The 27,674-nt window shown below is 49.7% G+C and overlaps 1 protein-coding gene across 3 annotated transcripts; it reads right to left on the reverse strand.

Moving 5' to 3' along the window:
• Positions 1–10: 10 nt before the first annotated feature.
• On the reverse strand, positions 11–27,502 carry POLA2 (DNA polymerase alpha 2, accessory subunit). 3 transcript variants are annotated; one of them, XM_079102937.1, is made up of 18 exons: positions 24,232–24,665; positions 20,280–20,404; positions 19,833–19,924; positions 19,598–19,652; positions 15,404–15,510; positions 13,272–13,465; positions 12,616–12,704; positions 11,138–11,293; positions 10,430–10,492; positions 9,727–9,769; positions 6,937–7,061; positions 6,309–6,347; positions 5,581–5,654; positions 2,569–2,677; positions 2,220–2,326; positions 1,479–1,538; positions 1,102–1,228; positions 11–394 (listed from the first exon to the last, which is right to left on the reverse strand). In XM_079102937.1, the coding sequence occupies exons 1-18, from the start codon at positions 24,308–24,310 to the stop codon at positions 245–247; spliced, it is 1,794 nt and encodes a 597-aa protein (XP_078959063.1). In that variant the 5' UTR covers positions 24,311–24,665; the 3' UTR covers positions 11–244. The 3 variants fall into 3 exon arrangements, with proteins under 3 accessions (XP_078959063.1, XP_078959064.1, XP_078959065.1); XM_079102938.1 differs by lacking the exon at positions 24,232–24,665 and adding an exon at positions 23,686–24,206; XM_079102939.1 differs by lacking the exon at positions 11,138–11,293 and having other exon boundaries at positions 24,232–27,502.
• Positions 27,503–27,674: the final 172 nt, after the last annotated feature.

Raw genomic sequence — 27,674 nt, forward strand, 5'->3', positions numbered from 1 at the left:
AACTCAGAAGTTACATTCAGAATTTATTTTTATTTCTCCAAAAGTTGTTTGCGGTTTGATTCACGTAGAGAAATCACAAAGCATTCCTGCCATTTCTCCTCTCAGATTCGGATGGCCATTCCGAAGCAAGTGCTCCTTTCCCGAAGCCTGATCGGAGCCAGGGCCCCACACAGCCCTGGCCTCAGCCCACTCCTCTGTGACTAGTCACCGGAGGGCTGCTCTGGGGCAGAAGAGGCCCGAAGACTCAGATCCTGACCACCTGGGCAGCAACACACGGGCTCTGCCTCGCCTCCCCAGCCACCGGCAGCCTCCTGAGGTACAGGCGGCCAAAGGTGCCGCCCACCTGCCCTTTGGTGAGGCGCCCGGGATTCATGCAGATGCAGCCAAGGCTGTCCTGGGGAAGGAAGGCGAAGACTGGCTTCAGAGGCCCTCAGCTGGGGACTGATGTGACAGAGTGGCTGGATGCTTCCAAAAAGGGTTTTGTAAAATGGAAGCAAAGGCCACCACATAGTTCTTCTGAACTGCTTCTGAGTCTCTGAGACAGAATAGAGGAGGAGGTGACCTGGAAGACACTCGGCACTCACACTTGGCGACAAACCGACCCAGCTGTTTCTTGTTCTCCCGGATGAGAAACGATTTGCCTCCAAGGACAGGCAGGCTGACTTGGAAAAGGGGGACTGGTCTGGGTGGCTTCCCTGGGATGGACTCAAGCCTCGCGGTGCAGAGACCAAAACTACTCAAGAGCTGCTTTAAAGTGTCCTCAGAGGAGCCCGCAGGAGGTCACAGAGCTCAGGGGGCAGGCAGGGCACAGGCGCAGTGCTCCCAGGCCACCCTGCCCAGCTTGGCGGAGCCACTGCTGAGGGTCTTGCACTCACCACCTGGGCTCCTGCTCTTGGGGACGGGACACAGCTCATTCTACACTTTACCCACAGACCTGTCACCTTGTCCCACCACCTCCCCAAGGCTGTGAGGACCCAGGGCTGGGTCACAGAGGCCACAGTGCCCACCAGCAGACCTCCAAAGGGTGAGTGCTGGGTGATCGAGGACAGAAAGTCAAAGACTGGCTCTGGAGAGTCTGGAAGGAAGCCAGCACAAACCTACCTTCACAAAGTACCTCAGCTCTGAGGGGACTATGAAGATGTCTGGGGTGACTGGCAGCTGTGCATAGGTATAGAAATTCTCATAGTCGATGGCCATGTCCTCCTGGGGAGGGTACAGTGGGTAGTAGCTGCAGAGACAAGGGGCAGTCAGCTGCAGCAGGGACTGGGACTCCACCCCAGGCCCGCTGCACCGACTTCTGCAGGCTTATCTTCACCAACCAGCTCCTTCTTTCATTTGGGGGGACAGAATGCAGGCTTGTGATGACCGGGTGATGCTCCCTGATAGTGAGTGGCTGGGGGAGGCTGACAATCAAAGCTGTCTCTGCTGCACAACCCTAAAATACTCCCTTCGCAGCTGGCTGCTGGGAGCGTGCTCACCTCCTCTGGGTCAGGATGTGCTTGAGAATGCGGCTGAATCTGTCTGAGGTTCCGGAAGAGCTAGGAAGAAGGAGAGCAAGAGGGGGCGACCGAGCTAAGTGGCCAAGACACAGCAGCAGGCCACCTCTAGGACAGCCTGGTGAGCTGCCCAGGAGCAGAGTGCGCCATCCCCATAGGAGGGAGGCAGCGCCTGGGTGAGGCAGAGCAGGGACCCCGGTGATCAAGGACAACGCATCGCCCGGTCAAGTGGACTCAAGGTCTGCACCCCCAGGAGGTCACAGCAGCACCAGGAGCACCCATCCACCTTGCCAAACCACCTCGCTCAGCCGTCCCTTCCCGTCCCTTCCCCATTGAGGAGGGTGGGAGAGCCAGCTGCCAAACCCAATGGCTCAGATTTGGCTGCGTCTAACCCTCACGCGATTCCACTGGGAGAATACCCTGGAGGGTAAACCCATCGCTCGCCCCCCACAAAGAGGACACCCTACAAGCAGGGAGTGGGAGGGAGGGGGGAGAGGGGAAGACCTAGTTAAAAGCTGGAACAGAACTTCGGGCTCTCGGAGGCTGTTTAGATGAGTGTTTGGAAAACGTGCCCACCACTCTCGGGTGCAGGGATGCGCATGGCCAAAGGATTTGGCATAAAGGGTGGTCCTTAGGACGTGCCGCTCAGGACTGTCTAGCACTACCGCTGACTGGACACAGGGAGTGGCCGACATGCCTGTGGGCCTGGAATGCGCTTCTTACCTACTGATCTCCTCAGCTCCCATGTGGAACAGCAGATCCGTGGACGTCAAACTGAAGATCACCCCATTTACAGAGAGGCTGCAGGGCTCCGACACACACAGGACTCGCTGGACCAGAAGGGGTGGACACAAACGTTGGTCCAGAACGGCTGCAAACTTCTTCCCCACAGCTGGGGCTCTGAGGGCCTGGAGGACACTGGGGGACCCACCCACATGCAGCAAACCCAACCATCTTTGCTTCTCAGAATGTTTGGGAGCCAGAATGTGCAGGGACCCCAAACAGGCTCCTCCCTCCCCCAAGAGCAGCCTTGCATCTCGCTGCATCCTGGCTGTCAGAGGGGTGCTGGCACCTTTTTGTCCTCTCGAGACAGATCCGAGCAGCTGAAAGGGGGCTGAGGGTACACAGGCTCGTGGTGCACATCTCTCAGGGACGGGACAAAGACCAGGTGGGAGCCGGAGCTGCTTGTCAAAACACAAGACAGTGGAGAACATGAGTGCAGCTGGGTCCAGGCAGCTGGGCCCTGGGCCAGGAGTGAGGGCTTGACACAGCAGACCCTCGGCCAGGGCTGATGGGAACGCACTCTGCACCGGACAGGCCGCTCCCTGGGACACATGAGGGAAAGGCCATTTGCTCTCAAGTATACACATCCATCTTGACCCAGCTCGTATGGCCCAGGACACACTGTCCCTTCCTCTGTGGCAACCCACAGCGGGGCGGAGGGAACTATTGTTTGTTAGAAAAAGGGAAAGAAATTGAGATCTAGAAAAGCTAGACAGACAAGGATTTGGCCAAAGAATCCCAGTCTCAGAGCCAGTACTAGACCTGCAGTTTGACCCCCACCCCTGGACACATGTCACCGGGACACTGAACAGTCCCTCACATGAGGCTCCGTCCTGCCATGGAAGCTGGGGACTCCTGCCTAGGGAGAAATCAGGCAAGCTGGGCAGATCTGAGGCTGCCTTAGCATTTCCAAGATCAAGATGAAACCCCTGGACTGGCCAGAGGCCGGGCCACGACAGGACGGAGAAGACACACAAGACATACGCCGGGCTTCTCTGCACCAAGGCGCCTGGTTTCTACTTGGGAGCTGCCTGTCTTGCAGAATGGAAGAAAACGCAACAGCAACAAGTAGAAGCAGAGATGACAGCAGATGTTCACTCTAAGGGAGGCAGGAGACCTCCAGGGCCACACCATGTCGGGGAAGAAGAAAGCTGTTAACTCTCTGGGCCAACTGTTTATTTTCCCCGGCTGCACAAGAGGAAAGGGGGAAACCCGTTTCCCTGGCTCCTCAGCTTCCTTGGCAGAGGGGCCCTTTTGTAAACCAAACAGGCGTAAAGCGTTACTTTGGGAGTGCGTGCGTGCCAACAGCTCTTGCTTCCAGCTCCTCCTTCTCTTGCTGACAATGCTGTGGCCCTGCAGGCACAGGTGTAGGGACTTCCCCATGTGATCTTGGTGTTGGTGACTGCTGTCACCCTATTGCTTGCCTATCATGCCTACTCCAAGAGTGAACCCAGACTGCAGTGGGCACGTTGAGACCATGGGCACGCTGCCTCTCAGTCACAATCCCTTTGACACTGAAGGCTCACTGCAGCTATCCGAGTCCACCTTTGGGTGCTGGAAACTGGTGAACGGGCCAGCGGGGTGGGGACTGGGGGCCGTCTTGGCTGTAGGTCTCAAGGTCTCACAGTCTGTGATGCATGCAAAGAACAGGCCAGCTGGCTGCTGTCAGGGGACAGAGTCGCTGTCTCAGGGCTGGCTTTGGAAGTGAGCTGGCTAAGGAGGAAACAGCTTCCTGCTTGTGGCTATAAAGCGGCTTCAGGGGGAGGGATCAGGAAGAAAATTCCAACCATCTCGGTATTGCGCAACCTCATACATCATGGTGGGGAAGGTCACAGCCGCTCCCTCAGATGCACAGCACAGGAGCTGGTGCCTTCTGGCTGGTTCTGGCTTCTACTCACAAAGCAGCACAGTGCTCAGTACTCCTGACCTCTAGGAACAAGAGACCCTCTGCCGGAGGACCACTTATATACTGTTTCTGGGAGGGTGGGGCAGCTCCCGCCCCGTGGCACACACTGGCCTCAGATGAAAGTGCCTGGTGGTGCTGGGCACCCACCCCAGGGTGACAATGCCTAGTCTGTTCTTTGTTTGTATTGCTGCTGTCAATACCACATGGGGCAAGGAGCCCAAATCAGAACCCAGCCTCAAACTGGAAGCACCAGCTAGGCTGGGCCCTGCTGGAGCCCCTGCCCACCCCCTGGGCTGACAAGGGGCACACGGCGCTGCTCCTGCTTTCTTTTCTTTCTTTCTACGGGGGGCAGTCTACTGAGCTCCAGGCCCTCTCCAGACCCGATGAACCGGACAGGGTCATGACAGATCTGGGGAAGTGGGAAGGCACCTATCACCTTCAGTGAGGGAGAGGGGGAGGGAGGGAGGACGTCAGACGAAGTCTGCTTCTGGCCCGGTCTGTCTCCCAGCTCCGGGGTGAATTATTGGGGGGACTTCTCTCAGGTCCGCTGCCTACCGCACTGGCCCACACCGTTGGTACAAGAAGGTAGTATTATGACTAATCACCTTTGGGATCTGTTCTCATGGCCCAAAGTTGAAAGATTATACACCTTGTTTTGAAACCACCTTTGTTACAGACTTGTTTTCAACAGTGCAGCCTTCAGAAATATTTGTTTTTATGAGCTCAGCTGTGGGCAAGCAAATCCCACAAGAAGACCTATCACTGCACCAATTTCTCTCAGCCCCTGGCACTGGGGGAAAGGGACAGGAGTGGAGTATCAGCTTCCTGCCTCACTTCCTGCTTCAGGCATTAGACTCTTCCTGGAACTGTGACTCCTTTCAAATTAGAACCACGCAGCTCGTGTATCAGTGCTGTGACCTTCCATGTCCTCTGTTGGGCTATGGCAAGGAGTCAAGATCCCACCCTCAGCAGGTCCCACCGAACACGGAAGCATCGACTCAGGGAAGGAACTGGCTCACCCCAAAATGCTCGCACGAGGACAGGCCTGGGCCTCCTGGGCTCTTGCTGCCAGTCGCCAAGCACTCCTCAGGAGCATCCGGGAACATTCCCACGGACATCAGGGAACACACAGTGGGAAAAGGGAGAAGCGAAAGGGGGAGGGAAGAGCGAGAGCAGGTGCAGCTTTTCCTTTCAAGTTTGTTTATCTCTGCACTTTGCAAAGCCTCCCATTCACTTGGCGTCAGTACACTTGAAGTTCAAGGGTCCTATCTGATCTCATAGTTCAAAAGGAGGATGAGGACGGGAACTACCATTCATGTGTAAGTAGTTCCGATTTCTTGGTGGGAAGCCCTAGAAGCAGCAGCTCTGGGTCCTGCCCAGCATTGGCGTTCTGACCTTCTCGTCCCTTCGATGATGGTTCGCAGACACTGCTTGAAGACATCTTCAAATGGGCTCGTTAGCAGACAGTTCTGCAAGGAGGGAAAGGACAGGGATTTAGAGGTGGCCTCTGGTGTCATTCACTTGTTGACACTTGCTAGGTGACCCTGGGATAATGGCTGTCAGGCTCATAGCTGAAGGAGATGAAAGATGAAAAGGACATGCTCTCTGTCCCCCAGGAGCTGAGTCCAGGTGGGCAGGGGAGGACGTGGGGGAGAATCAATGTGCTGAATGAGACTAGCAGGAAGAGGGCTTGGCGATGCTGCCGTGGAAGGTGAAACAGCCCGAGTCAGGGCGGGAGGCTCTGGCCCTTGACCAGGATGTCCTAGGAAGGGCCATTTGTTTTATGCATCTGAAGACAGCCAGATAAGTCACCAGTTCAGGGCAGTGGCCGTATCAGGGGTGACAGCACAGCTCCCACCCCAGGGGTACCTGCACTGGGCTACTCCTCTTGTGCCTTAGCACCAAGTACCACAAAGAAACCAGTGCATTGTTACATGCCCCTCCCCCTACCTTCCAGTCAGCCTCAAATTCAAGACATTTATTAAAAATGCCCAGCCACAATATTTTTGTGGCTAGCTACAGGTTTAATTTAGGTTTGTTACAGATGTGGGAAGTGGAAATAAAAGCAAGGCCTGGACTGAATGGAAGTGCTCGGTCCCCTCCTCGCCACCCAAGGCACTTACCTCCACCTGTTCATGCTTAGCATCCAGGAAAGGCCCGAACTGCCCGGAGAGGGAGAGACAAAGACACCAAAAGAACAAGTCAGGACTGCGCAAGTCCGCGCGTGCCGCCAGGTAACTCTGCTGGCCCTTCTCTGCCCAGGGTCCACCTGTCCTGCCAAGGCTGCCTGGAGAGCCTGGGGACAGTTGGCAGCAGACACCCAGCAACTCCACAGGCAAGAGCCTGACCCTGATGGAGAGGCTTCCAGGGCCCCATAACCGGCACTACTGCTCCCTCCCCAGGGCACTGGGCTTTCTTCTGACTTTTTACATCTAGCACGGGCAACTGACCACCATGCTGACCACATGCTAACAGCAGAACGCTGAACAGTTGGAAGCTGGAGTAATGAAACCGAGGCGAGAATACTGTAAAATCAATGAAGGGCGGCAACAACAGGCGTTTAGGGTTAGTGAAGGCCTCCGGATCACATTCACCTCTCCAGAGATGCAGATGGACAGCTAAAGAAATATTTAAAGCCAACGAGAACCCACATTTCCTAAAGCCTTAGAACAGCAAGACCCCTTTCTGAGGCCGACTCCCCCATGTTCCCGCTGCTGCCTCCCTGCACGGAGCTGTCCCGAGGGCTCCTACCAGGATGCAGACATCTGGCCGGTCGCGGTTGATGATGGTGATCAGGTCGAGCAGGGGCTCGTAGGCAAAGCTGTCAGACGTGGTGTAGGGCCCACAGGCAACCACAACCATGGTTTGCTCAAAATCTAAGACAGAAAGAACTGTCAGGCTAGAGCAATGGTGGGAGCAGCAAGGGCCACTGGAGGACGCCCTGGAGTCCCCACACTGTGTTTCCATGCATGTGTGACCAGGGGACCTGAGAGGAAGAAGACTCCGTCCTGTCCTCCAAGGGCACCCCCACCAGGTACAGGACACAGTCGTCAGGAAAGCCTTCCCCCTCCCCGAGTGAGCTGGGTTCATGCTGTGGAGTTGTTTCTGGGAACAGGAAAGGCAGGGTACAGAAAAGCACAGAGACTCAAGGGTGCTTGGCACTGGGGACCCTCTGGGTCCAGTGTGGCTGAAGAATGTGGGGCACTGGAGAGTTCAGAGAGGCAGGGTGGGCTGAAGGCCTGGAAGGGGCTGCAGGTGTTCTTTCCCATTGTGCTTTCTAACAGCGGTTGCTCTGCTTTTGGAGTCACCCTCTCCTCAAATGGCAGTCAAGTGGGGCTGGAAATCAGGTGATCTGTCCTCCCACAGCTCAGGGACAGGCACATGACTCAGCTTAGGCCATTCACACCTTCCTGCTGGTATCTGAAATCTGGAGGTGGACCATCCCAGGACAGGAGAAAGACCAGAGCTGACTTACTCCAGGCAAGGTGTCTGGATGACAGAGCTGGGGGATTCCTGTTACCTGGACCTGTGAGCTGCTAGGCCTATTTCCTGGTTCCCAAGCCTGGGTCTCCAGCCCCATCCAGTCTGTGAGCTGCCTCGATTTCCCTGAACAAATTCTTACACTGGACCGAGCCAGTTTTGTAGCTCACAGTGACAACAAACCCTAAGGACTTTGACTTCTTAGACATTTCTGCAGTCCCAGGGATCAGACCCGGGGTCTTGGTGCGTGCTCGGCAAGCGCTCCGCCACTGAGCCACCCCCAGCCTGGAACTCTGCTTCCTAGCATGCAGTTATATCAGCTTCCTATCACTTCTGTGACAGATCATCTCAAACGTAGTGGCTTAAAACAAATTTACAGTCTCACAGTTCCGGAGATTCTGAGGTCTAAGACCAAGGTGCTGGCAGGGCAGCAGGTGCTAGGGGAAGAACCCATTTTCCTTCTTTTCTAGCTTTTAGAAACCACCTGTGTTCCCTGGCTGATGGTTCTACCTTCCATCTTGGAAGCCAGCAGCCTCACATTTCTGTCCTGACTCAGGTCATTTGGTCGTCTTCTTTCATAAGGACCCAGGTGATGGCTTGCAGCACCCTAGGTAATCCAGTGTAATCTCCCCGGCTCAAGGTCTTTAACGTAATAATGCGCAGGTCTCTTTGCCATATAAGGCAACATATGCACAGGTTCCAGGGATGGGAGAGGCATGATTCAGTCCACCACCAAAGCAACCCCACACACTCAGACAAGGCATTCAAGGGAAAACGTATGTTCTGTGTGGTGGTGGGGCAGGGGACAGTCAGGTTTGGTTCTGCAGTGCCTACCAGAGACATAAAGCTGCAAGAGGACAGTGCAGAGAGGGCAAGGTCCACGCCTCATTCGTATCTCTACAACTGTCTGACTTAATTCCTCATGCAAAATAATGTTCGTTAACAACCCATTAAACTGCTTCCAAAAGCTCCTGGCACACAGCTCAAGCTCCTGGCACCCAAGCCATGTTAATTCCATGACTTGAAGTTGATCCAATACCACCACGACACCCTTTCCACACATTTTCCCTAAACACACATATTTTCTGATATACTGTGAAATATCATAAATGCTAAATTTCATTCCTGATTTTGTCATCTCCAAGAATGACCTCACCCTGTTCACACACACGGGGTACTGGCAATATGCCAGCCTTGCCATCCATTGCTAATCTATTTTTGGGGGGCGGTGCTGGGGACTGAACCCAGGAGTGCTCTACCACTGAGCTACATTCCCAGTTTGTACACACACAACCTTTCCTCTACTCTACTGATCTCATTTCCACGCGATCCTCCCACCTTTCTTTTCTTTTTTCCCCTCTAGCTTCCACATGAGAGAAACATATAACCCTTGGCCTTTTGGGTTTGGCTTAATATAATGTTCTCAAGTTTCCCTACAAATATTTTGAGGTGAAGTTTGCCAAAATTTCTTTTTGCATTTGCCCATCTAGACTAGTTCCAAATTAACACCAGCCTTTCTTAGAGATTCTTTTAAAATAACCTTTTAATCTTGGAATAACTTTAGAATTGGTTAAGAAGGTAGAGACGGCACAGGACTCCTGCCTGCCTCTTGCCCAGCATCCCCTGACATCGACACTTTACATAACTATGAGCCGCGTTTGGAGTCAACACTCTGTGTGTTGATTACAATGAAACCTCTGGCTTTATCCTGCTGTCCCTAGTTTTCCTGCCAATGCTCTTTTCTCTTCTAGGATCCGATCCAGGATGCCAATAAGTTCTTTTTAAAGAATGCACATCTTTTTCCTTTTTAAAGTAACTTCCAAATGCCTGTTAGTGCAATCTTTAAAGGATGTGCTTCCTGTAGTTAGAGGTGATAACGCCACCAGGTCACGAGGCTCGGACCTGGGGCTCTTGGACAAAGGGCCCGATGTCCACAGATGGGCTATGTCCTTGGATTGTGCCCCCAAGTCCTCGCAGCTTTCTGGGCCTGAGCAACTGCCCTCCCAGAGCCTTGTCTGCCACCCTCGCAGTTAGCAAAACAGCTTTTGAACCCAAACTTACCTCCGTCCTCTTCAGTGGGCTGATAAAATGGAAGCGGCACACCCTTGAAACAGGAGAAAAGCTCAGCTGAGGTCTTGGTCCACAGTCACTTTGGTAAGAAAAGTGAGTGGGCTGTCTGTAGGTGTGTCGTGGGAGAACAGAGGGGGGGTGGGAAGGAGGACATGCCTTTCTCAGTCGCCCTTGGAACTAACAGTCCAAGAGCGAGAGGACCTGCCATTTTTCTAAACCGATCTGAGAGCAAAGCGGCCCAGGCAACAGGCACTGATAAACTCTCGCAAAATGCCCAGCAGCCAGTGCAGCAACACAGGTGCCTGGAACACCAGTCTGCTTCTGGACAAGGATAGGAGAAAAGGTGTCCCATGCTTTCCCAGCAACCTATGAGAATCTCTGGAAGACTGTCGTCTGAAACAGGGACAGGTCACTGCAGCCTGAAGGCCAAATCTGGCTGCAGTCCATTTTTGTAAATAAAATTTTATTAGAACTCAGCCACATTCAATTGTTTATGAGCTGTCTGTGGTTGCTTTTGTCCCTGACAGGAGCCTATGGCCTGCCCAGCCTTAAATATTTCCTTTCTGTCCTTTCCAGAATGGTTTGCTAGCCTGTGGCCTAGCGCTGGGTCCCACTCTACAGGGAGGACCAGTGGCTACAACCCAACGTCCTGTGCCTGGGGCAGACTAGGAGGGAGGAGGGGACCACTCTGTACCTCGTAGAGTTTGGTGGCAACAAGTTTTCTACCAGTGGTGTTGATTCCTTCCATAACTACAACCTGAAAGAGAGAAAGGACATAGGAGTGCTGAAGAGGGAGATAAATGGGAGGTCTGGAGTAAGTTACTTTAATGTAGTTACAAGTACTTTGTAACTAAACTATTTTGTAAGCAAATTCTTTTTCCTTTTTTCGGTATTGGGGATTGAACCAAGGAGTGCTGTATCACTGAGTCACACCCCTGGCCCTTTTTATTTTTATTTTGAGTCAGGGTCTTGCTGAGTTGCTGAGGCTGGTCTTGAACATGTGATTCTCCTGCCTCAGCCTCCCAAGTTGCTGAGATTACAGGCATGTGCCGCCATGCCTGGCTCTTGAAAACAAACTCAGGGGCTTTAGAGTAATGATAATTACGCTCTACATAAATGACCTAATTCTCACAACAATCCCATGAGGTAAGAATTATCATTCCCATTTTACAGTTAAAGACACTGTGGCTCAGGAGGTTAGGTACCTTGTCCACAGTTGCACGCCTTGGACTGTGAAGCTGAGCTTCAGTCAGGGAGAATCAAATCCTTACAATAGTGCCTTTGGGCCTAGCAGCCATATCTCAGAGCATCAGAGATGGAAACCGAGAAGCAGCTGCCCACGGGGACAGCCTGCACAGGTGCAAAGGGCACGCCCACCTCCCAGCAGGTCCTCCAGTCTCACCTGTCCAGGGAACAGAGAGTACTCTTTGAGCTCAGACAAATCCACTGGGATCTGAGCACCCGAGGAATGCTCCCGGTCTCCCTCCAGGACCACTGACTGGCTGTTCAGTTTCCCGTTGCTGTCGCAGCCTATCTGACCCAGCAGGGTGACAGGCTCCTATGGAAGGAATGGAGCGACTTAAGAATGACTGTCTTTGGGACAGCAGCGCCACATCCGAAGGCAGCAGGGAGAGCAAAACAAACCACGCACAGCACTCGTTTTCTGGCTGTGCATCTCCTCCACCCTGAATCAACCACAGCATCGCCACCAACGTCCGAGGCTAGAAGAACTCCTACAGGGCACCTGGTCCACCACCGGCCCACCCACCAGGCAATCCCCTCTAAGAGGCTTTGAAGGGGAGTACCAGGCCTTCATAATAGCTCCCATGTACGGAGCCTGATTCCCAGGCACTGTTCTCAGGGCTGACGTGTAGTAACTCATTTAATGCCTACAACTACGGGCTAGCCATGACTGTTTTACAGATGAGGAAGACAAGAGCAGAGGTTAGATAACTCAGCCAAGGTCAAACTCAGGTGAAGCCTGGGTTTCAAGTGCAGGACTGTGGCTCCAGAGCCACATCCCTAGCCACACGCCATGCTGCCTCTGGACAGGAAGTTCTTCATTAGATTGAACAAAATTTCTCCCCCAATGGCTTCCTCTGTCACGTTCCCACTCTTTAGAACAAAAAGAGGAAGTCTAATCTTTCCTATGTGATTGTGTGTCCCTGCCCCCACCCAGTACTTCCTCCCGATTCCTTCAAAACTCCTGTCATTCTTTCCTGGATGCAAATGCATGACAAAGACACTGTGAAGACTCTTGTAAGCTGGGTCTGGTGGCATATCTGTAAACCTAGATATCTGGGAGACTGAGGCAGGAGGATTATTAAGTTTGAGACCAGCCTTACTTAGCAACTTAGAGACTGTACCTCAAAATAAAAAAGGGCTGGGGATGTAGCTTAGTTGTAGAATGAATGAAATCCTCAGTCACCACACTTGAACAAAAAGGATCTTGTAGATGGTCTCCTCTTCAACTGAGAGAGAAGGCACCAGCACATATGCCAGATTTAAAGCCTGATGCAAAGATTCTGGCTGTCACTGGTCTGCAACGACAGAGACCAAACCAGGGAAGTCGCTGTTGAGGTAACAAGACTCTGGAGATCCCATGCTCGCTGTGACCTCGTCCTGGACCCGGATGCTTCTACCTGTGGGCACTCTCCAGGGGCATTCTGCCCCAACACTAAGGGGACAGGCTTTCAACCTGAGCTTAGAGCAAGACCCTGATCCAAGTGGGAGGAAAATAACTCTGGTCACAAAACCAGGGACCATTCACAAGTCTTCTTCAGAAGGATTCATTTTGCCCAATTCAAACAAGATAGAAGTCTCCCTGCCACAGATCTAAAAATGTCATATTAATTAGTGAGAACGCTCAGGATGACTCACTTGTGCTGGGACCAGAAGAGGAGTAAAAGCCTCGATCCTATAATGCTCCTTGAGTTCACTGCCGAGCTCTTCTATCTTACAGGTCAGAACTGTAACCCAGAGGTCAACACACATTACATTTGAGACACTTCACTTGCCGAGAAGAGAAAACACAGCATGTTATAAAATATTATGGTCAGCTGTTTTACAGCAGAAGGGGCCTGGACATCTGGCCAGTTTAACCTTCGAAAGCCCCAGCCCATTTCCCAATATTTGTTGCCAAACATGGCCACAGGAGGTCATGTGGCACCACCCCAGGGCGTTAGTGGGAATCCCACCCACCTGAGCCTCCCCTTTCCTCAGCTTCCACTGAAGTTTTGGGCAAGTCAGGCAACCTGGAGTGGGCTCTCAAGGAAGAAGCCATACATGTCCTTAACTTTAAACTGAATTCCTCTCATGGCTCCCATTTTCATTCCTGGGAATGAGTATGTTTCTTCCCTGGCAAAGCGATGGGCTCGGGAGACTCACCGACAGTACCTCCAGTGCTCCCTTTGGCACAGCACCCGAGGGCTCTGCAGCTTGGAGCTTGTTCTGCAGCCCAGCTGAGCCTTGGTTACTTCTCTAAGCCCCTCCTGGGCATGTTACAAGCACAAGAATTTCAAAGGAAAAATAATCACCTTCTCGAACGTCTGGGAGCTTCTGGAACATGGATTTGTAGCGCCCCGTCAGTGGTTCTGGACACCCCAAGGCCTTGAGACTGATGCTTCCAGCTCCTCCTCTACCGGACCAAGACACCCCCTGTGCAGAGCCAAAGGTGGTGACCACTTCCCCTCGGTTATTTCTGGAGTTGTACTTCTTGGAGGGAGTAGCACTGAGGGAAGCACGAGAGAGGAATCAAACAAGGTTATTCTGGAAGCGGGGCCTGGGAGGAAAACCAAGCCACTTTTAATCAGCATAATGGGATTGGACAGACCTGGACCTTTCAGGAATTTCAGGAATGAGAGGCTGAGGAATACCAGGCCGAGGAAGAATACCAAACATGTTTAGAGAAGTTTAAAGACAGGAACATAACTTTAAAAGGTTGTCGTTTTCCTGGCATTAAAACTAAACAAAGTCAAACAAAACTCAAACTCTGAATGGAATGATAAGCAAGTTTCGGTATCATTTTCCTTTTGTCTTATGAATTGTCAGCATTTATCAGGCCCTAACGTCAGCCTGGAACCGTGGGTGAGTCAGAAGTTGCGGAGAATATATAAAAATTCATAGCATAGTTCAAGGCAGGAAAAAAACTCAAAAAATGAAGTTAGCAAAATGACCCAACTTTCCCCAGTGTCTACGGAGTGCAGCTTGATGAATTAAGTCAGCTAGCGAGCAAACGTCCCCAAGCTCCAAGGCTCGGCTGACGAGCTCTCCGAGTTTTACTCCCTGGCTGGGAAATTACACAGAACACATGGGTGTTGCTGACCTGCGTAGGCGCTGCCAATCTTTCGGCCGTGAGCATCGCCTGCCTCCAGATGGGTCTATTTAAAACGGGCTTCATGTAGTGCACCCAAACTCTCCAGGAACTAGTCTCGCATGGGCACCGCTGTAATGGGGCCACCACTCCTTCCTAGACAGATGCTACAGAAAATGAGCTCAGCTAATTATCTCTATCTCCGGTGCTGCCTCTACCTGAATAATTTACAAGTCACTTTCACAAAGTACAAAGCCAGCCTCTGACATCAGCTTTACTAGCGTGTGTCAAAAACTGACGAGGCAGCGCTTCCCGACTTCTCTGAGTTCCTCCTCGTGAGGCTCCCCAGCCCCTTCACACTGGTGGTGCACAGGTTTCAAAGGGCTGCCGTTTGCAGCACGTAGCTCTGGCAAGGGCCTGAGCCTCTACAAAAAGCATCACCGTCCACTGGGTTTCAAGATGCCCTGAGTGAAGCTTGTTTTCAAACAGTCTGAGATCTCGCCCAACAGTATTGGACCCTGGTGGAAACAAACTGTCCTTCAAAGTTCACGACCGTTCATCCTGAACGCCTGCATAGCTTCTGTTCCTCCCTGCCTTTCCAAGGTGTACTGATTGGCCTGGAAGGGATCCACATAGGGGTGGTGACTCCTGGTGGTCAGGATTTCCCTAAGTAGTTAACGTCACCACTCCCGAGCGTCACCTGAAGTGGCAGTACCTGTAAACACGTCCACTCAGCAAAGCACGTACCTACAGAGTTCCCTAACGTGAGATGTATCATTTACGGATTTCAAAAAAATCACACATGATCTTTGTGGATTTATGTGCAGTGGTGGCAGCAGGGACAAAAATAACAATTAAGTTATCGTGTAGATTCATGGCGACAAGAAAACTCTCAGAAACTAGCTATAATCCGAGTGAGGAACGACAAACAGGTTATGCAACATTATGACCAAAGATGTGTGCTTTGCTTTTTTAAAAATAAATATTCAAGATTACAAAAAGAAGTAAGAAACACAAACTACCAGAAGCAGGCAAAAGTCTATCTGTTTCTACTGGCAAGATCCTAAGACTCCAGGCTTCTGAGCAGGCAAGTTGTTTCCAATAGAAGGTCTCAGTTCCTGACCTAGGAAATGAGCCCCAGAGAACTGGGTGGAAAGTGGGTCTCCCCTAGCTGCTACAAGGAACAGGATTTTTCCACCAGGGAAGAAAGAGCTGGAAGGCAGAGAGCAGGCGGCGAGCCAGAGTGCACACCCACCCCTGGTTAATGAGCTACTCTGCAGTCGGCCTGCCAGGCAGCCAGAGAAATCGGGGGGGGGAGGCCTTCCTTCCAGGCACCTGAATGAGCGTGATCCATACCTTGGGGAGAAACTTGACGGAGAGAGGAGCTGATGTGGGCTACGAGCAGACAGACTCCTTTTGGTCAGGGGAGTTTCTGGTGTGGTGATTGCTCGCTTCTGAGGACCCTGGGAACAAAACAAAACAAGACCCTGGTCACTGTGGACCCAAGTGCTAATTACATGTAGAGTTTCTTAGGAAGAAAAGGGCAGTCGGTGCCCTAGTGAAGGTCACAAGATAGGAACAGGATGGTTGGTTCCTTAAGGTCGCATCTTCCAAGCATAATCCCAAAAAGAAATCTTCAACAACTACAATCCAACATGCACCAGGACACCAGCCCCATTTTGAAGGAAATTACAGAAAAACACAAGCGATGTTTTTAAATAATTTTTTGTTTTTTGTTTTTTTGTGGTACAGGCAATGGAACCCAGGGATGCTCTACCACTGAGTTATCTTCCCAGCCCCTTTCAAAATTTTATTGAGACAGGGTCTCACTAAGTTGCCCAGGCTGGCATCTAACTAGCAATTCCCCTGCCTCAGCTTCCTGAGTTGCTGGGATTACAGGTATGTGCCATCAGACCCATTATAAATATTTTCCAAAAAACGATCACCAGGTGGGCAATCTATCCTGTCAAATCTTTGTGTGCTCACTTTCTGTTCCTGCCTCTTTGCTTTAGAGCAGACCTGAGTTTGGCAATGCAGTTTTGATGTGCTTGCACACATTTTCCTGAGAAAGGATGGAACCGTGTTACACTTACTTTGGCCAAGTCTACCACACATTTTCCAAATTAAAGACGGGACTGACTCCAGCAGATAACGTGGTTGAGCTCATACTTGGAGAATACTTAGCAAACACCTCATCGATGGTCACTTCTGGGTTTGGTGCTTTTTTTTTTTTTTTTCCTGGCTCATCAACAAGAATGCAAAGATAAGCCCACAATGGAGGATAAAATCCAGAGACCCAGAGGTCCCCAAAGTCTAGGATAACTGGAGTTCAACAGGAAAGAAATCCTTGCCCAGCCCACAACCAGGAGCTTGGGCAGCTTTTCCTGCCCAAGAGCTCCTCCTGCTGGTGTATTTAAGCAACGTCACCCAGCTGAGGGTGGTGATGCAGGAGACAGAAGCCAAGAAGAGCGAGTACCTGAGGTGGAAACCAGATCAACAAAAACACCCTATGCTACTTTCCTTATATAATAACCATTTTTGAATATTCCTTAATACTATTTAATATTTTCCCAGTTTTAGATATACATAAATTAGGACTGGGGATATAGTTCAGAGGTAGAGTGTTTGCCTAGAATGTGCAAAGCCCTGGATTCAATCCCCAGTACTGGGGGGAATATAAATACACACATACGCGCACACGCACATGCGTGTGCATGTGTGTGAGTGATCTTAGTTTAAATGTAAACTTTAGATTTTTTTAAATTTTTTTTTAGTTGTCAATGGATCTTTTACTTTATTTATATGTGGTGCTCAGTACTGAAGCCAGGGCCTCACATATGATAGACAAGCACTCTACCACTGAGCCACAACTTCAGTCCCAACTTTAGATATTTTAAGACTGATTTTTTTTTTTTTAACAACTTAATTATTGTTGTTTATTTTTTGTGGACTAGGAGCCTGGCACAGGCTACTACTGAGCCACATTCCCAGTCCCTAATACTGATTTTTATATTCTTAACGTATAAGTGCTTTCCATAGCATTATGATATCTAAAAAAAATTTTTTGTTATAGATGAACACAATACCTTTATTTATTTATTTGTTTTTATGTGGTGCTGAGGATGGAACCCAGGGCCTCACGCGCTAGGCAAGTGTTCTACCAATGAGTTGCAACCCTGACCCCTCATTATAATCTTTATCCTTTTGAGTACCTGTGCTATTTGAATTGATGTATGAAAATTTACATAACTAATTGTCTATTGCTGGATTATGGGTTGTTTCTCATTTCTGGTGATTACAAATAATGCTGAGAGGCTTATCTTCATGCATACAATCTGGATTCTTTCCTCGGGAGACATTCCTTCAGGGCCAGGGATGGAGGCCAGGGCTCCTGCACATGCCAGGCAAGCACTAACCACTGAGCCTGGCGCACCCTCTCCACCCACCTCAGGAAAGATTTTTGCTAGGAAAATTACTGAGACGAGGGGTAAAAAAGAATTTATGGTTTTGATACATTTTCTCAAACTACTTCCCTTAAAGATCCTTCTATACTTCAACAACTCCTATGGCCAAACGTTAGGGAAAAGCAGCAGATGAACCAGTGTCCATCCCCCAGGAGCTTCCCCCGATGGAGGCACCGAAACGACACACACCACGTCGGGCATCAAGCCCTGTGGAGAAAAACAAAGCGAGGCGATACGACGCAGGAGGGGATGAGGCGCAGTCTGCTATTTGAGGCAGGTTTGAGCTGGACACATTTTTCATTTTTGTCATGTCTGAAGACCAGAAAGGAGATCAGTGTGGCTGGCAGGGCAGGGTGGACCAGCTCAGACACTGGTTTGCTCCCTCGCTCAGGTTGTGAATGTCCACAGGGAGGGCGGGGAGCGCAGAGAGGTGTGAGTGAGAGAGACCTGGCCTGCCTTTCTTCTGAAAGGAACACTGGCTGCTGTGGGGAGAATCGGTGAGAGGCCAAGGCAGAAAGAGCCAAGGACTGGAACAGAGGCTCTTAAGTTGTTCAGGGGACAGAGGTGGTGAGAGGTGGCAAGGTGGGACTGGAAGCTAAGTTGGATGTGGGTGTCAGAAAAAGAGGATTGGAGGTCTACAGAGTTCTTGGCCTGAACAAAGGAAGAATGGAGGTATACTTCACTGCAATATGGATTCTGAATAAAACCATCTTTGGGGGAAATCAAGCATTTTATATATAGTCTCAAATCTTAAGCTCTAAGGGATATATTTCCTGTAATTTTGGAAGTGAACCTGGGATTCAACCACACAGCCTTGTCCATGCTAGGCAGGTATTCTAACACTGAGCTTCAATTTCCCATATTATATGGACCTGGTTTGTGTTTGCAAATTCATAGGGCACGTTTTTGGTTCCCCTGCTCTTCAGTTGGCTGTACCTAAACAACTTACCTTCTTAGGATGTGATCTGCTTTGAAAAATTTCGGCTTATTCCATGACCATGGATCCCCACAAATTCAATTAGCATAAAGGATAATTACAGCTGGGTGAGGTGGCACACACTTGTAATCCTAGCAGCTCAGGAGGCTGAGGCAAGAGGATCGAAAGTTCAAAGCCAGCCTCAGCAACGTAGCAAGACCCTGAACTAAAATAAAAACTAAATAAAGGGCTTGGGATGTAGACTGGTAGTAGAGCACCCTGGGTTTAATCCCCGGTGCCACACACACACACACACACACACACACACACAAAAAAGAGTAATGGCTATGGCTGAATACTTTGCCGAGGGGGACCTGGTTCTTTCTTTACTGATTTCACCTTCAAGTCATCTAAGATGGGGGATGCTTCTTAAGGGCAGCACCCATCAGTGCCTTTTACTTTTCTTTTTTTTTTTTTTTGTGGTGCTGGGGATTGAACCTGGGGCTTTGTGCTTGTGAGGCAAGCGCTCAACCAACTGAACTATCTACCCAGCCCCACCTTTTACTTTTCTGAAATAGGTTCTCTCTTCTTTTTTTGCAGTGCTAGGAATTGAACCCAGGGTTGTGTGCACACAAGGCAAGTACTCTATCAACTGAGATATATCCCCAGCCCATGAAACAGCTTCTCCGTATGTTGTCCAGGCTGTTCTGAACTCCTGAGTCAAGTGATCCCCCCACCCAGCCTCTCAAGGACTGGGATGACAGGCACACCCCACTGCACCTGGTTTACTCAGACTTTGAAGGCAATACTTTACCATTACCCTACCTGACCCCTCACATTGAGGTCCAACACCACAGAATTGGATTATTCAATTACAGTACCTCCAGCTGGTATGAGACTCTGTAACCATTAAAAAAGGGGCAATTATGGAGAAATTATATTTATAAAAATACTTATGATATGCTTGCTGAAAAAGGCAGGATAACTATATGTTCACAAGAATTATTATGTAAAAATATTTATGCATCTAATTGGAAAGGAAAATGCATAATGGAAATAGAATAGGAACACAGGGGAGTGACTGATTATTCCCCTTCAGATCTATACACATTGTGATAATGTTAAGAAGTGCTACTTACAGAATGCAATTTGCACACACTGTATATTCACCTTAGAGGGTGTGGTGTAAGAGTTCAAAAGGGTCTCCTCTTCTTCTACTTCAATTCTAAAAACACTGGTTAAGGAAAACAATAACAAATTTCCACTTAAGGCAAGGGCTGATTAGATAAGAAATGTAAACATTAGGTTACTTTCATTAGTTGAGTTTAAGTTACACATGCAGCCACAGACAAATTGTAAAGTACAATATGTGACTTGATGCAAAACTTTCAGCAGGAAAGGATACAGCTCTTGTATAGAAACGATGTCTCTAGCGCCTGCGTGCCCACTGTCCTTGGAGCTGCCATGCCAGGTCTTAGACAATCGTTTGCTCAGAATCTGAGGAATAAAAGACAGTGAACTATTATTCCATAGTCTCATAACAGGGGAGGCATTTCCCACAGCCTTGAGGTAATAAGAGGCATTCAAAATACAATCAAAGATAACAATTTTAATAACACCATCTTCTGAGTCATTTTAGGTGCTTTACATCTATTCTCATTTAATCACAAAAATATGGATTATTAGAATCCACAACAGAAGAGAAATCTGAGGCTCCCAGATATAAGTAGGCTGCCCAAGTTCACAGTGGGACTGGAGTCCAGGTCTGATTCCAAAGCCCGCACTCTCAATACGTCAACACCTCCCCTACAGAGCAGAAGGACGTTGTGGTTTGCCGACACTTGGTTCTTACCTCATGCTCGAACGTGCTCAGGACCTCCGGGGTGAGGCGAGCCTTCCCTGTGCTGGTGCAGAAGGCTATGAGCTCACCCACCATCCCCTCCTCGTTCTGTCCATACAGAACACAAAGCTCTGCCACTACAGGAGGGAAAGGGGACAGGTAAGAACTTGGTTTCTTTGTTTTCATCTTGCAAAGTGAAGATAATCCTCTATTTTCTCGGTTGATATTTATTCAGTATCTACTAGTGCAGCACTGTTCTAGGCACTGGGAACACAGCAGTCGACGGAATAAAGAACCCTTGTTCTCATGAAGCGTATCAAATAAACAAGTAAAATATGTGATATGCTAGACGGCTAAATGTGCTATGTAGAAAAATAAAGCTGGGAAGGGATCAGGAAGCTGGGGGAGGGGTTGGAAAATTCAAATATGGTGATTAGGGAAGGACTCTGAGAAGATGATGTTTGCGAGTAGACTTGAAGGAAGTCAAGGAGTCTGCCATGAGGTGTTTAGGGGAGACGTTCAGGAGAGGGAGCCACAAGGGCAAAGACCCTGAGGTAGAGGCAGGATCAGTAAGGTCATGTGGGCAGTGAGCAAAGAGGGAAGAGGAGCTGAAAGGGTGAAGGGGTCCAAAGTGCTGGTCCTGTAACTACCCTGGAATCCCAGCGCGCTGAGCAAGCAGGGAGTCACCAGAGGTCTGAACAGAAGGGATCTGACTTCCATTTAACAGGATCTCTCTGGCTGTTGTGTTAAGCACAGACTGAAGGGGACAAGGACAGGATCTGGGGAGGCAATTAAGAAAATCATGGGGGGCTGGGGCTGCAGCTTAGTAGAACACTGGCCTAGCATGAATTTGGCTTCCAGTACCTGAAAGACAGAGAGAGAGAGAGAAAGAAAGAAATAAAGAAAATCATGGCGAAATCCAAGTGAGATAAGAAATGATAGTGGCAGTGGAGGTGGTGAGAAGTGGTGGACTCTGGGCAAGAAAAAGCCTGAAAAGACAGGAGATCAAAACAGGCATAACTTCCCTATGTGCACATATGAATATACCACCAGTGAAATTTCACACCAAGGACAACACAAGAACAGGGTCCTAATTAGAATGTATCCTCCGCGTGTGTATGTATGGTAAGTCAAGATACACTCTACTGTCACATGTATCTAAAAAGAATTTTAAAAAATAGTGGGAAAAAAAAATAAAGAAAAGATACATCTTGAAGGTAAAGCCAATGGGGTTTGCTGACCAGATGTGAGATATAAAAAACCAAGCCAAGGCTATGCAAGTGGAGAGGTGGAGTGATCATTAACCGAGATGGGGAAGAAAGCAGGAGGAACTGCTCGTGGGAGCGGGGTGACAGGAGCGTAGTCGGAGGCCTGCAGCTGGATTGGCCTGGCCAATCAGACATCCAACAGGAGGCATCAAGTAGGCAGGACAGACAGCCTGCAGTTGGGTGAGAGGTCTGGGCTGAGACACAAATCTGGGAACCAGCAGCAAATATACAGGATGTAAATTCATGAGATCAGGGGAGACCCAGGCAGAATATCCAGAAATCAGCGACCCTAGATCTGAGCTCTGGGTGCTCCAATGTTAAAATGAGGATGAACCGGGCTGGGGAGATAGCTCAGTTGGTAGAGTGCTTGCCTCGCAAGCACAAGGCCCTGGGTTCAATCCCCAGCACGGGGGGGGGGGGGGGGGGGGGGGGGGGGGGGGGGATATATGATGAACCTGCGAAGCCTGGGAGTGGTGACAAGCAAGGCCTAAGAAAGACCAGGAGCAGGAGCGGAGAAGCTGCGAGAAAAACGTGTACTAAGGAAGAGGAAATGAGCCAGGAGCTGTGGAGTACACCCAGGTATATGGGAGGCCCAGGCAGGAGAGAATCTGGAGTTTGAGGCCAGCCTGGGCGGCACCGTACGACTCCACACCAAAATAAATAAATAGGAAATGATGAACAGTGTTAAATACTGCTGATAATTTGAGATAAGGACTGAGAAATCATCCCTGGCTTTGGTAAGGTGAAGGTCACTAGGGATCTTAGCAACAGCAGTTTCAGTAAAATGGTGTGATGGAAAAGCTCACTGGCAGGAGTCTGAGGAGGAGCACCGTGAAGACAGCAAGCACAGACAACCCTTTGAGGTTTGCTGTGATTGGGAAGGACAGCTCCTGTTGAAAGTGGGGCCAATAGGGTACGTTAAAGATGGAGTGAGAACAGCATTTCTATGCTATTTAGGGAAAAAACAAACCTTGGAGAGATTAAAAACAGAAATAGGTGCCAGACACAGTGGTGCACACCTGTAATCCCAGTGACTTTAGAGGCTGAGGCAGGAGGCTAGCCTCAGCAGCTTAGCAAGACCCTGTCTCAAAATTAAAAATAAAATAAAAAGAACTGGGGATGTAGCTCAGTGGTAAAGTACCCTGGGTTCAATCCACAATACTTCCCTCCAATAAACTCCTAGAAAATGTAAGAGGGGAGAATTACTGGAGTGATGTCCTTAAGTAAGTGAGAAGAAATGGAATTTAGGACTCAAGTAGGCTGGCTTTTGCAAGGAATATGGGGTTTATTCACTGTAACAGAAGTCTAGGTATATGCCACAGACACAGGTAGGGAAGAAGTATGGTAGCAGCTGATGGAAGTTTTCTTTTTTCTTTCCAATATTTTTTTAGTTGTGAATGGAGTGAGGCAAACCCAGTGCCTCACACATGCTAGGCAAGTGCTCTACCACTGAGCCACAACCCCAGCCCCTGATGGACGTTTTCTAATACTTCTATTTTCTCAGCAACACAGGAAGCAAGTTCGTCAGTTTCAAGTGAGGGTGGGACAGAAGACGTTAAAGGAAGAGAAGGGAAAAAAAGAGTTATCTAGCAGACTCAGAAAAGACCAGGGAAACATGGTTGACTGTGAAGCAATATCAAGGTCCTGTTGAGGTTAATAATTATGAAAGTAAATTCTAGAATTCCAGCACCTCTGCCCAAGTGGCCCTACGTGAGTTGGATCAGCAGGTATCTTGGTCTGAAGCTGGTACAAATTTGGTTCCCATAACTAATTTCTCCTATTTTGATTTCATGTTCACCAAACAAGTTTTTGACTAGTTTCTTATTCAAGTCTCCTTGAGTCTTCCTTCAAGTCTCCTTAAGGACTTGAAATATTCTGGTGTCTATGAAAGGAACTTCTCATCACAAAATAATATGTTTGTATTCTGGTCTTATATCTCAAAGAAGTTTAAAATGTGGATGAAGGGCTGGGGGAGGGGCTCAGGGGCACCACACTTGCCGAGCACCCACAGGATGCCCTGGGTTCCATCCCCAGGACTGCAAAACAGCAACAACCAAATGTTGATGAGTGGCGAGGGCAGATGCACACCCATCCCAATTCTAAAACAGAACTTCACATCTCCTGAGGCTGTGCTTCAAATAATTCCTTACCCTTGGTCCACTTGATGGAGCGCTGGACTCTGAGGCAGGGGACGGGGGTTCACACATACCTTCAGCAATTAACTCTCCTTTTCTGTGTTCCTCCATCTAAAAACAGAGGGAGCTGACAGGCTCCACAAGGTTCCTTCCAAAGCTAAAATTCAAATGTAGGAACCCACCTTAAGGGGTTCGTATTTGTGCAGACCACCAACAGGTTGATGAGAGACGTGACGGGTCGGTGAAGAGTTTGTGTGGACTGGAAATGGAGGAGCCAAGAACAGAGAGCTCCGATTTAAAACCCCTCTTGCTTCAATAACCTCTGACCTCGGAGATGCCATCGGGGTCCAGTCTGCACCTAGCACGTCCCAATTCCACCTTCCGGACGCCTCGGGTAGATTTAAAACCGTGCTCCATATTGTTATCATTGCCATTTTTGTTTCGGGCCCCAGGGCACCCCACGCGCACTCTGAAGTCCCCACGTCCCCAGCCTCTACTCCCCTAACTCCTCGCGCGCGGCCAACAAGGCCCGGGCCGGGGGCGCGGCGGCGAGGGACTCACGTTTCTCAATCAGGACCTCCTCACAGTCCAGGCCGAAGATCTGCAGCTCCTCCGCCAGCTGCTGGGTGGACGCGGACATGGCGACCCAGCAGGGGCCGGGGCCTGGCCCGCCCGGCTCGGACCCGAGCCCTGTCCGCGGGCGAGCAGGGCGACGCGCAGGACGAGGTGCTCTTATCCTTTCACTCTCGGGCGGGAGGCCGGACGGGACCAAAGGACCCGGGACCTCGGGCCCAGGCGTCAGCGCACAGAAATACTATTTTTTAAATGTAGGGGCAGCCCCCCAGCACCCCGCAGGGAAGGCGCGGAAGCCTCGAGAGGGAGAAGGTCCTGCCTGGGAAAAGCTACCTCCGGGGTGCGCAGGACCCAGCGGCCGGAAAAACCCGCCAAATGGTTTGCGCAGCGTGCGCCTGCGCGGCCCGGCGCCCGGGCCGCCCCACTGCGCCTGCGCGGCTCTCTCCCGCCGCGCGTCTGACGTCACGCGACCGAGCTCCGGGGACCCCTGTTTTCCAGCGTGGCCAGTTCCGAGGAGCTCGGTGATGCTGTTTGTCCCCTTTTGTCCCGTACCTGAGTGCGCAGGCGTGTCGTGTACACGTCTTCGAATGTCCGAAACTTACTGTGCCCGCGCGGGAGAGGAAGGACGCGTGGTCCCTGCAGAACCCCTTGCCGCCCTCCATTCCCGCCCTGATGGGCCGCCGGTTCATCCTAAAAGGCGGCTTCCGTGGCGAATCTGGTTGTCGTGGCCATTGTGCTTGTCACCCAGTCGCAGGGATGGGTCTCCCTTCTGAATCGGGGACACTTCGGTGCGTACGGGGTGGAAAGGTGACTCCTGATTTAGTTGGGTGCTTTTAGATTTCTAGGCAGAGGTTCCCAGTGCGGGATTGGGAGGTTGGGAGCGAGGGTGGTCACTAAGGAGAGAGTTTAGGGGTAAGATGGTAAGAGGCTTCTCCCCCTGAAATATTTCCTAATTGTTGGAGCCAGAGTTTTCATTGACCTCACTTGCATCAGATGACCTTAGGACACCATACTCTGGATAGAATGGAAGACTGATAAGGTCTTTCAGGACAGCAATTTGGCACTATATAGAGCCTTTTAAAAAGTGTTCCTTCCTTTTTCTTTGTGGTACTAATTACTGGAATCCAGGGCCGCTCTATCACTGAGCTGCATAGCCTGCCCCACACTGTCCCCCGCCCCTCTCTTTTTCCTCTTTTTGGAGCAGGGTGGCACTGAATTGCTGAAGCTGGACTCAAACTTGCCATCCTCCTGCCTCGTCCTCCCAAGTCTCTGGGATTCCCTGTGAGCCACTGGCTAAAAAATGTCCCTCCCTCCTGACAGCAGATCCTACCTTAAGGAAACAAGCCCAAATGCAGGCTTAGTTCTATGTACTTAGCATGTTCTCTGCAGATGTTCTCTGCAGCCTCATTTACCATATTAAAAAAGGAAAAAAAAAAAAAAAAAAGGCTGGAAGTTGTGTGAACATATAATTAGGGAGTTGCTGATTAATTGTTTGGGGTTTTTCCAGAGCAGGGATTCTCAAATCTATGCACCAAAGAGGGGGTCCTAGGAGTGAGATGAGGGAAGGGACCAGGGAGAACTGGAGCACATTTTTGTCCTCAATCAGGATGGAGCAGGATGTGGTCAGGTCAGGGGAGGGATGGGAGAGAAAACACATTACTCTCCCTAAGGTTTCTTACTCTTAGGCACTCACAGGGGAGGGTGAGAGCTGCCCCCCAGGGTGCAGGACATAAGGGGTACATTGGTGTTCTGTTGCTGCACAGTTAGCACAACCTTAGTGGCTTAAGACAACATGCATTTATTAACTCTCAGATCTATCTGTGGTCAGAAGTCTGGGCACAGCATAGCTGGTTTTGCTGCTTGGTGTTTTACAAGACTTGAAATCAAGGTGTTGGAGTCAAGCTACTTTTCTTTTTAGAAAGTTCTTGCACCAGCCAGAGAAACTGCTTTTAGAGGGCCCATGTTATTAGGTCAGACTCATCCAGATAATGCCCCTTGCTTTATAAAGGTCAACTGATTTAGGACGATAATTCATCTGAAAAGTCCCTTTGCACAGTACCTAGATTAGTGTAAGGTGGGCACTGTCCAAGCACAAGGAAGAAAAATAAAAAACAGAAGAGGAGATTATGGAGACAGGAGCCGAATCTGTTTTGAAATGTGTAATGCCTTCAACGGTAGGCCTGGTTTCATTTCACAGTGATTACTGGAAATAACGTTGCTCAGGGAAGGAGTTAAAGATGACATGCTCCGGGTGTTGAGTAGGCTAGGTATGACACACCCTTACCCTCTTTTCAGCCCTATTCTGAGTTACTAGTTTCATCAGGCACTTAATGGTCAACAGACTGGTTCTGGTTTCTTAAGGAAAGCTTCCAGGTATTAGCACAAAAGGACCAAGCTGGGTGCAAACTTCTCGGATCAGCAGAGCCTTTATTTAGCAATGGAGTTGTGCCTCTGATGGACCCACTTTCCTGGTGGAAAATGAGCTACTGGTCAAAGAGAGAGTCTTTGCGTTTATATTTTACACTGAGAGGTGACTTAATTAATGACAGAACCTGTCAGTTTGGACACTCAGTAATTTGAGGTTTGTTTTTACTGGGCCAGATGGAGGGTCTGGGGTCAGTGGTCAGTATCTGGAAAAGGATTTGTTTGGGGAAGGATCAATGCTTTGGCCTCTTCCCAGAGACTTTCATTCCAGACTTGATGGATATCTCCTCCGCAGGGCCTGTCTTGTAACTGGGAAAGAATGTATTGGGAAAGGATCAGTGTTATCACCGCCCCCTCCCCCGCCACACGATTTTGGTTTTGTCATTTTCCATATCCATCACCAGGGACATGGGGATTATTTGCCATTATTGTTCTCAGTCAACAGGAGACCTTCCACACAGAAGTTCAAATGCTTATTGGCCACGTGATTTCTTCTGCAGCTCAGTTGTTTACAGTGTGTGTCTTTTGCCTTTTCTTGCCAAGTTGCAGGTGCTCTTTGTATATCAAAGGCCAAGGGTCACAAACCCATGGCCCTCAGGCCAAATTCTGCAAGTCCTACAAGTTAAAAGTCTTTTTTTTTTTTTTTTTTTTTTACATTTTTAAATGGTTGGGAGAAAAGAAAGAAAAATAATATTTTGTGATGTGTGAAAATGATATGAAATCCCCATCTCACCCCAATTAGAATGGTGATTATCAAGAATACAAGCAACAATAGGTGTTGGCGAGGATGTGGGGAAAAAAGTACACTCATACATTGCTGGTAGGGCTGCAAATTAGTGCAGTCACTCTGGAAAGCAGTGTGGAGATTCCTTAGAAAACTTGGAATGGACCTACCATTTGACCCAGTTATCCCACTCCTCGGCCTATACCCAAAGGACTTAAAATCAGCATACTACAGAGATACAGCCACATCAATGTTCATAGCTGCTCATTTCACAGCAGATTGT

Source organism: Sciurus vulgaris, assembly GCF_902686455.1.
Source record: "Sciurus vulgaris genome assembly, chromosome: 11".
NCBI classification, from domain to species: domain Eukaryota; kingdom Metazoa; phylum Chordata; class Mammalia; order Rodentia; family Sciuridae; genus Sciurus; species Sciurus vulgaris.